At 40.6% G+C, this 10,844-nt stretch overlaps 1 protein-coding gene across 5 annotated transcripts in view; it reads left to right on the forward strand.

The window, feature by feature from the left end:
* Nucleotides 1-5,527, forward strand: part of LOC135099285 (ankyrin-3-like) — a 76,913-nt gene extending 71,386 nt beyond the window's left edge. For all 5 annotated transcript variants that reach the window (XM_064001670.1, XM_064001669.1, XM_064001673.1 and 2 more), the window contains one exon: nucleotides 3,627-5,527. In XM_064001670.1, the coding sequence (XP_063857740.1) occupies nucleotides 3,627-5,357 (1,731 nt within the window). In that variant the 3' untranslated portion in view covers nucleotides 5,358-5,527. The remainder of the gene's footprint in view (nucleotides 1-3,626) is intronic.
* The last annotated feature ends 5,317 nt before the right edge of the window (nucleotides 5,528-10,844 follow it).

Consider the following 10,844-nt stretch of genomic DNA (forward strand, 5'->3'; position numbering starts at 1 on the left):
TTAAAGCATTATATAGGGCGTAAGAGAAGTATATATAAGAGATTAAGGGCAGATGAAGAATTTTTAAGGTCACAATATAATGAATTAGAACAGTCAGGTAGTTAACGAGGAAAGCTAAGGGCAATTGTGAATTAAAGGTAGCCAGCCAGGCGAAGACGGACCCCAAGGGATTTTATCAGGTATACAGGACGAAGAATAAGGATACTATAGGTCCATTAAAGGCAGCAGATGGGAGTTCTGGGGTGGAGATTAGTAAACATCTGAACGAGTATTTTTTAACTGACTTCACCCAGGAAAACATGCAGGATATGCCAGATAGTGAACAGGTGTTTGGAGCAGATGAAAATGAGAAGCTGACAGATATTTCCATAACTAGGGAGATAGTGGATCAGGAGATAGATAGGTTAAAAAAGTTCAAGACACTAGGGCCAGATGAAATATATCTCAGAGTAATTAAGGAATGCAAAGATGTGAGCCGTTAGTTTCTGTCTTTAGGAAATCACTGGAGTCGGGTGAGGTACCAGTAATGTGGAGGCAGGCTAATGTAGTACCCATCTTTAAGAAAGGAGATAAAATTTAGCGTCTAACTATAGACCTGTCAGCTTAACTTCAGTTGTAGGTAAAATATTAGAGTCAATAATAGCGAGGAACATTAGGGAACATTTACACAAACATAACTTGATAAATCAGTCACAGCATGGGTTCACGAAGGGAAAGTCTTGCCTGACAAACTTGTTAAGTTTTTACAGTAAAGTGTACGAGGCAGTAGATAATGGTGATAGTTATGATATCTTATATCTGGACTTTAGTAAAGCATTTGACAAGGTACCCCATCAAAGGCTCCTGAGAAAGGTTAGAGCACACGGGATAGATGAGAAGGTATTAGGCTGGATAGCGTCATGGCTTAGTGGCAGGCGACAAAGAGATGTAATAAACGGCTCGAAATCTGAGTCGGGTCATGTAACTAGTGGGGTGCCACAGGGATCAGTATTAGGGCCATTGCTATTTCTAATATATATCAATGACTTGGATAGTGAAATTAGTAGTGATGTTAATAAATTTGCGGATGACACAAAGATAGGTAGATTAATTAGGTCAGAATCAGATGCCATCACCTTGCAGGCAGATTTAGACAGAATGAATGAATGGACGGATTAATGGCAAATGCAATTTAATATCAATAAATGCAAAGTACTTAGCGTAGGTAGAGGAAACCCACACAGTAGGTACACATTAAATAACCAAACTCTGGTAGGTACAGAGTACGAGAAAGATTTAGGAGTTATAGTTAGCTCTGAACTCCGTCTAGGGAAACAATGCATAGAAGCCAGAAACAAGGCAAATAGGGTACTAGGATTCATTTTTAGGAGTGTTAAAAGTAGAAGGCCGGAAGTAATATTAAAGTTATACTTGGCGCTGGTCAGACCTCATCTAGACTACGCTGTAAAGTTCTGGTCCCCACATTACAGGAACGATATAGGTCTATTAGAATCAGTACAGAGGAGAATGACTAAAAGGATACAGGGGATGAGGAGTATTCCTTACGAGGCGAGGTTGAAGTTGTTAAATTTACATTCTTTAGAAAGACGTAGGTTAAGATGGGACCTGATAGAAGTCTTTATAGGGGTTATAACAAGGAGGACGTAAACAAAATTCTTAGGATCAGCAACCAGGATAGAACAAGAAATAATGGGTTCAAGCTTGAAAAATTTAGGTTTTGGAAGGAGATAGGAAAAAATTGGTTCTCAAATAGAGTGGTAGATGAGTGGAACGGACTCAGTAGTCATGTTGTTAATGCTAGGACACTAGAGAGCTTTAAGAGAAGATTAGACAGGTTTATGGATGGAGATAATAGATGGAAATAGGTAGGTATATTTCATACAGGGACTGCCACGTGTAAACCTGGTCGCTTCTTGCAGCTTCACTTATTTCTTATGTTCTTATGTTCTTATTTCATCTGCTACGCCTCCTTGGTCACACTCCTGTAATAATATACAGTATATGGAGTTTGTCACCTAAGAAAATATTGGAAAATATTGAAATAACATTACCGTTTCCATCAGAGTGCTGGATTTTGTTAGGCTAGGTTTAGCTTAATATTTAGTTCATTAAGTTCATTGCTAATTCTTTCGTTGCATAGATTACGATTAAAAAAATCATAATTTCACCCAGAAATGAAGTAACTGTCTCATAAATAGTAGGCTAGGATGATTTGCATTATACCCGAAATGTTTCTATGTAACAAATGTGTGTACAACAACAAGGGACAGAGAAAAAGATGACTCATTAAGTGGCTGGCTGGCACAGCAGTTTGGTGAATGTCAGACAAACATTCAAAGGGAGGAATTTAAGTCACAAGATGTCATCATAATAATGGATATGGCGTGCTGAATGCACAGGTGATGTATTTTCACATCTTTCTCCTTTTTATTGTTGGCGTGGTTAATTCTTTCGTCAAGAACTGACTCGTTTTATCTAATGAGGCCGCTCCGGCATACCAGCGTTACCGAATCAGCGCTTTGTTATGATAGTCACCAGGTTGGGGATTATCAAAGCCATGAAAACACCAGCTGTGAGGTGTCACCAGGCTGGTAAGGCTTTCATTTGGGAATGTTACCAAGCGACTGTGAAATTGGCCCTTAGGTATTTCTCCCTTGTCTAATGACTCCCTAAATACCGCAGCAACGGCTCGCTAAGCTCACCTGTGCACTCCTGCAGTGCTAGGAAGATGTCATCTGGTCCTGGGGATTTAATTATTTTCTGTTTATCTATCTGTTTAATGATGCTGTCCTTGCTTATGGCGATATAGATATATGGAGGAATTGAGTTTTTGTGGCACTGAACAATACTAAATTTGCTTCGACCCAGTCAGAAAATTCAGAGACGAGAAACCCCCCTTAGATGACGCGTGTCGTAACGCTTCAAAAGTGTGTGGAATATTGTACAAGACAAGACATTATTTACAATAAAGTCACTTATTAATGTATGCTGTGCCATATGTTATTCTCGTCTGCTTTGCTGTGTTCCCATCTGGGCCAGCACATGGCCGTCATTTATCAAAAAGTTATCGTGAAAAAAAAAATAAATAAATAAATAAAAAAAATAATAAATCAGAGGTAGGCTATGCTTTCCTTGGGAAAATTCTAGTCCACAGCTAAAGTTGCTTCATTAATGACATTGTTTAATTTCTCATCTATACACAAATCACTTTCATTGTCCTTAATTTATAAGCACACAGGAAATGAAATGTTTCGGCTATTGGATGGTGTTCACCAAAGTAGAGGCATCAACATGGATTTTATGTAGCCACAGCTTCGAGCATCTTCTTATCAAAACACCACACTGTGTTTTGAACCAAACCTTTGCACAACAAACTTATTATTCATATTATGAATATTATGCAGCTCAATTATGGTATTTTATTTTATTGCTATTACTTACTATCTGATTCTATTAGTTGACCAATTGTATTTTTTAATCTTGTCTACTAAATAACTCCAATCAGGCAGACAAATACTAATATACGTATGTAATCATCGATTTTTGTAACATATCTATGTGTACGCAGCAATAAAGGGTTATTTACTTGTTCATATATTCACCGCTCTCTTTCTCTTTGCACACAGAAGCTCTTTATGATGGAACGTGAAAAACTGGAGAATATGGAGCTTCGCTTGAAGGCAGACCACGAGAAGAGCACAGCACGGACAGCGCTGTGTGTACAGGAGGATCTTTTTGAGAGCCACAAGAAGGGCGAGGGTAAGAATGTCTCCTCATCTGATGGCCACACCGCCCTGCTGCTGGCCTCGCGCAAAGGTCTCCTGCAGCTGACTCATCTTATACTGCAAGAGGGTCATTTCCCCGTGGACGAGGTGCTGGACCACACCTGCGGCACCACCGCCCTCCACCAGGCGGCCTCGCACGGCCAGGACGGCTGCGTGGCGCTGCTGCTGAGTGCTGGCGCCAACCCACAGCAGCGTGACACGTATGGCCAGACACCCCGCCACCTGGCCGCCATGTTTGGCCACAAAAGTACTTTTGAACTCCTGGCACACCAAGAGACGCAGGACCCTCCTTGCCGCGCAGGCACCACAGCCACACAGGCAAGAGAAAATTTTAAAGTGTTTCACAATATGTATTATAAATATAAACGTAATCTATTAGATACAGACGACCGCCATAACCCTGAAAGCGTCATAAGAAATCTTGTGAGATCCATAGGCCTGCAAGAGCTGCAGGAGGAGGCTCAGCGGGTGGCTGTGGATCTATCAAAGGGCGAGGCCCTTGAGGTAAAGGAGGCGGTCATGGCAGAAATAAGCGTCATCATGAATAAGGTGTCAGCCACTGATGCCACGTACCGCGGCGACCTGAGGCTGGCGGGCAGTTCACGGGACGGGTCTAAGCTTTACGTCCCTGACGAATTTGATATAAACCTCGTGATTCACAAGGATGACGTAGGAATAACTGTTAGCGAGAGAGGGAAGGAGGAAGCCCCGTTGAAGGGCAGGTTACAAATTTCTGTGAAGACTGACAATCCCCACCTTGAGGGTAATAGATTTATGACCAGTTTGTACGAGGAGGTGCACCGGTGCCTCGCTGGCCACACCCTGCAGGACAAAAGACTGAGCCTAGTGCCGCCGGGCCTGACCAGCACGCAAGTGGGCGTGGGACTCTCTCTGGCCTGGCAGGGGGAAGAGTATCCACTGTTGCTGGTCGGCGTGGACCTGGTGCCAGTGCTTGAGGTGCCATGGCTGGAGCAAGTTTCCAGACCCTTCCTCACTCCTGAGGACACCACCACCATGCAGCTCAGTAATACTGCAGAGGGAACATGGCGTTGCAGCTTTGCCTTGACAGAGGCTAAGGTGCTGGGGACGTTGACACCCGCAGAGCGCCAGGTACAGCTGATGGGAAAAGTGCTTCTTTCCCGCCTCAAGCCCGAGCGCTGGATGCCTCGGCACAAAAAGAGCTTCTTCAAATGGTTCGCCACACGGGAGTGGAACATCGCGGTGCCAAGCGGGTTCTGTTTCAAGAACGCCTTCCTGCGGTGGCTGGAGCACAGGCGGTGGAGGGAGGTGGAGCTTGGGACTGGGCAGGAGCAGGATCACACCAAGGAGTTGGAGCTGGGGCGGGAGGGGGACCCCGCCAGATGGTTGGTGGAGGTGTTCAGATTGATGTGTGCGAACCCAGAAGAGACACGAGAGCATCTGACAACTCAAAACAGCTCCGCCTACTTTGGAGGAGATTGTGAGGGGCGGAAGCCTGGGGACGGGGCGCCCGTCATCGTGCAGTGCCTGGAGGAGGGTTTGGAAAAGTTTTGCTCTGGCTCGGCCTCTGCCAAGACAACCGGGCCGCGGTGACGAAAGTATTAGATGCAGAAGATGCAGACCCTTGTTATCATTAGCTGTGAGCTGCGCCACGCGTTGTAAGACCTCCCCCCCCCCAAACACACACACACACACACACACAGGGACACAAGTGCTTGGTGCTCGATTTTCAGATTCAGTAGTTTATATAGCCAATTAGTTGTGGAACTGATATAAAGAAAAATATAGATTTTCATGGAGCGAGCCTATTGAGAGAAGATACTCTCTTAATAGGCTCTCTCATCTGTGTACACTTGTTGGCCCCTGTAATAGTGCAGGCTGAGTAATGTAATAGTACAAGCTGAGGTAAATGCCACCTTTGGCCAGTAAATACAACAGTATAAGATAATAGTCAACTTGCATGTTGTATGGTGAAACAGGCTCTACATACATCTCTGAATTCATGGATGATAGGCCTATAAGTTTTTGATATTCATTTGCAAACAGCAGTGACATTAGGACATCAAATATTTTGTATAGGTTTATTAAGACAATGTATGATCTGGGTGTATATAAAGCACTTCGGCTTGACATGATAATTACATATAAGTTATCAAATCAAAATGGAATGCCACATTTGTACCACCAAGTACCAAATGCAAATTGTAATTGGTTAAAAGAAACTTTTAAGTTAAAGACTTATATTATGATATTGATAGGCAGAGATTATCTGAAGAAACTTATAACAGGCCAGCATGTCTTAATTATAGGATGGTGACAATGGAAGGAAAATTACACAAGTATTTATCTGTTCTCCTTAAACAACACTCACGTGTCATAAGTGTGTTCAAGTGTGCAAATCATCAGCTGCCCATTGTAAGTGGTAGTGAAGGAATGCAAGTGTACAAAAGTGGATCTGTTCTTTTTGTGATCTTAATGATGTAGATGAAACTCACTGTTTATTCAAATGGGCTTTTTTTTTTTTTTTTTTAATAAACAACAGAAAAAAAAAATACATCAAGAAATATTGCTTCACTAATGTAAATGCAACAAAACGAGAAACGTGACTGTCTTGTTAAGTAGTGTTAAGTTCATCAAAGAAATAACTTGTTATTTTAAAGAAAACTTATAAGTAATTATTACCAGATAAGTGACGTCTGTATTTGGTGTATACAGTATAGCAGTTTGTACTCTCATACCCCGCTTGGGGACGCTTTCAAATCTTTCAAGCACACTTCTCATAATTATTTGCAAACTTATATATGTAAATAAACCATTGCCATATATTTTTCTATGAACACAAAACTCTCTCTTTATTATGAAGTGTTGTGTGAGTAAATCAAACACAAAAACTGATGTTTTTATTTCAAGCCTTTTGAATAATTTTATAACTTAAATATATATATATATATATATATATATATATATATATATATATATATATATATATATATATATATATATATATATATATAAAGAGAGAGAGAGAGAGAGAGAGAGAGAGAGAGAGAGAGAGAGAGAGAGAGAGAGAGAGAGAGATAAGATATTTTATTGGCCCCTGAGAAAAACATTTATATACAAATATGTACAATTTTACAGCCTATGGTCCGATAAGCCGAAGCCTTACTACGGACCATCTACTATTTGTAAATTGAGCAGGTACATGTGATGTGGGTCATTGTCTATTAAAATAATATATATTGTAGAAAATAATAATAATAATAATAATAATAATAATAATAATAATAGAGAGAGAGAGAGAGAGAGAGAGAGAGAGAGAGAGAGAGAGAGAGAGAGGGGTGCACTGCTTGTCACTGGGTCCCATTGGCAGCTCAGACCAGGAGGCAGTGTTCGTCAGGACACCCCTGAGGAGGCCACGGGACGAGAGCGCCACCCGCACCCTCCAGCAGTGCAAGCTCTCAAGGGAATTTAGCACCCACTTCCAGTCCTTAGGGACAAGATCTGCGTTTGTCCCCCTTTCTCTACCTCTCAAGGGAATTCACATCCACTTCCAGTCCTTAGCTCAGATAAATACAGCCTGCATGTAGCATCATCAGATCAGTTCGAGGTCAGTCCCAGTCAGAGACACAGTCAGTCAGTCACCCAGTCACGAGCAGGCAGTCTTGGTCTCTCACTCAGTTCTGCTCAATCACAGTCAGCCGTGAGAGACGCTGCTCAGATATAAATCATATTACTTCAGAAAGAGAGAGAGAGAGAGAGAGAGAGAGAGAGAGAGAGAGAGAGAGAGAGAGAGAGAGAGAGAGAGAGAGAGAGAGAATACAATCTCACATTACAGTCTCATCTTGAATCCAGTGTGTACAAATCAGTTAGCCATCATTAAATCAGGCACTCTCGTCACTGTGTCTTTTATTGGCACACATATCAAAATATCAAACAACTTCCCACAACCTCCAAGCTGCCAGAATCACCGCCTCACTCCGATTCTCTACGCTGCCAACACTCCAAGCATCTTCATCGACTGGACAAGTAACAAGCATCATCAATCAACTCCAGAACAACACAAGTGACTAATCAACACATAAACGCTGGTGGGTGGGTCATCATCACTCGTCAGAAACACTGGTAGCAAAAGACTCTTAGAATAAGTGGTGGCAAACATCTTTGATACAAGTGGTCACACAAACACAACCGATGCAGTAATATCATCATTGTCTTATTTTTATTATGGGCATTATAAGTATTACCATTATTACTATTACCATTAATACCTTTATTATCATTATCAATATTAATTATTATTATTATTATTATTATTATTATTATTATTATTACATTTATTATTATTACCATTGTCATCATCATCATCATCATCATCATCATCATCATCATCATCATCATCATCATTGTTTTCATAGGTGGCGGAAAACAGGCGGGAGATGAAGGACGCAGACAGGTTAGGCTACCATGGCAAAGCAAAGCAAAACAACAACAACGAGGCAACAAAACGATAAATAATAATAATAATAATAATAATAATAATAATAGAATATAGGAAAAAGAGCCTGAAATATAGCGAGGAAGTGGAACTAGGAGAGAGAGGTCAGAGGTCGTCGGGTGAGGACGTGGTTTAGGAGCGCTCCGCCACAACAGGTCGGGTCATAGACTTAGTTCCTGAGCAAGTCTCCGCTATTTCATTATACCATCACCACAACTGAGATTACAGTGCAGAGTGTACAGGTAATAAAAGTGAGGTGAATAGCGAACAGTGCAGTACACAGTGTGTGTAGCAGTGCTGGCAGCGTGGTCACCGAGTGTCTGTTTGTGTCACTGCGCCTGGGTGTCTGCCGTCTTCACTTGAAGTGTAGTATACATAGCAGTGAAAGTGCAGTGTACGGTGAACAGTGCAGTAAATAGGTGTGGTGCAGTGCTGGCAGCACGGTGCTCGTCACGTGTTCACCGTGTATCGCCGCACCCCTATTCCCCCGGGACAACACGGATTCAGACGGGCAAGAGGCACGGAAACAGCCATAGCAATAACAACGGAAACAATAGCAAACACATTAGGGAAGAAACACCAGTGCTCTATAGTTTTAAGAGATGTATCAAAAGCATTTGATAAAGTATGGCATGGAGGCCTAATATATAAGCTAATCAACACAAATATGCCAGACATCTTCACGAAACTAATATGCTCATTCATAGAAAACCGACACGCTCATATTAAAATCAACAATCACACAGGTGAACCTATTTCATTAAAGAGCGGAGTCCCACAAGGAAGCTCCCTCTCCCCAACCTTACACACACTATTCACCTCAGACATACCTCAACCCTCCCCAGGTTGCAGTTACATAATATATGCAGACAATATAACACAAATAATCAGTTATCCTGGTAAATCAAGACAATTCATGGCAAGGAAAACACAGAGAGAAATAATTAAAATTAATAACTATGAGAAAAAATGGAAGATAAAAACAAACACAACAAAATTCCAAGTAATCCCCCTAGCAATACAATACACAGAACCAATATACATAGACAACACCTTGATTCCCTTCTCTAAAGAAGGAAAAATACTGGGCTTAAAATTCAACCAGAGGTATACAAAACCAAGTAGCAAACATGCAGAATAAAGCAAACATTGCCCTAAAAAACATAGGAAGATTTCACGGCCTCACAACCAAAATCAAGCTACACTTAGTAAAAGCATGCGTAATACCTATGCTCACTTTTCCTGCTTATCCACTCAATACACTCACAAAAACAGCTACTCTTAAACTACAAATTATTCAGAACAAGGCATTAAGATTTGCTTTAGAGGAAAAATACCCTTACACAAAAACAACAAAACAACTACATCATAATGCACACATAAAACCATTAAACGTAATATACCATGAACGAGGCAACACTATCAAAAAAAAAAAAAAAAATTATTAATGAACTAAAAACAGACGAATATCAAAATATCATATCAGAGGAAATATTTAAAGAACACGGATGGTTTAAGAGACCAATATCCTACATTAATAAAAACACACCAGCTCCTATTTACAATCAAACATCACTATATTAACAACAACATGAATACTCACCATAACACACACTTACCTTGAATACTTACCTGATGACACCACCTGGCACAGAAACCAAAGTAAACAGCATCTGAAAAGGAAAAATACAATAGTCAAATAACTACATCATCATCACACAACAATCCAAAGCACGATGACAGTTTCCTCCCGCCTCTGCTCTGCGCCCTGAGTTGCCGGGACGGAGATGTGGTGCCAGTAACGGCTGTGTAGAGCACCGTTTACCATTTTCCCCCGCAAGGGGTGGAGGACACCGGCTCTGTCAGCTGACACCCGGATGCGGAGAGGGGATGAGGGGGAAAATTAAATAAATTAAATAAATAAACAATACAAACTGCATATCATTCTAACAGCAAACAGTCGGTTGAGGACCTGCCCCTAGTCGAATAACTAACACACTACCCAAAGGTAAAACACTGTCAGTAAAGCAAGACGGTTTGCCCGTCAACTTGATGTCTCCTACTATATTTCCTTTCTCACTATAAACCTCCAATCTTCCCTTCCCACTCTACCTCTTCATTTTCACCCAGCTTTTCTATTCCCCCCCAAATCGCAAAAAATCTTTTCACTTCCCCTAAAGGCGTTTCCAGAGCAGGAACGAAACGTTGCAAGCAGCCAACCTACTTTTGGAAACCTCCTCGAAGCCACAGACGCCGTTAAAAGATAATAGAGAAGACAAATTGAAAATACACAGCGGAAGCTGAATAATGCAGAAAGAGAAATTGTCAATGCTTTCAACTTCGTCTGCCTGAAAGAGAATGTGTATATATATATATATATATATATATATATATATATATATATATATATATATATATATATATATATATATATATATATATATATATATATATATATATATATATATATATATATATATATATATATATATATATATATATATATATATATATATATATATATATATGATATAATGTTCTCTTTCCTTTCCAGTTGCTCATTGCCTCATGTGGCTATTCATAAA

The sequence above is a fragment of the Scylla paramamosain genome, unplaced genomic scaffold (assembly GCF_035594125.1).
Source record: "Scylla paramamosain isolate STU-SP2022 unplaced genomic scaffold, ASM3559412v1 Contig115, whole genome shotgun sequence".
NCBI classification, from domain to species: domain Eukaryota; kingdom Metazoa; phylum Arthropoda; class Malacostraca; order Decapoda; family Portunidae; genus Scylla; species Scylla paramamosain.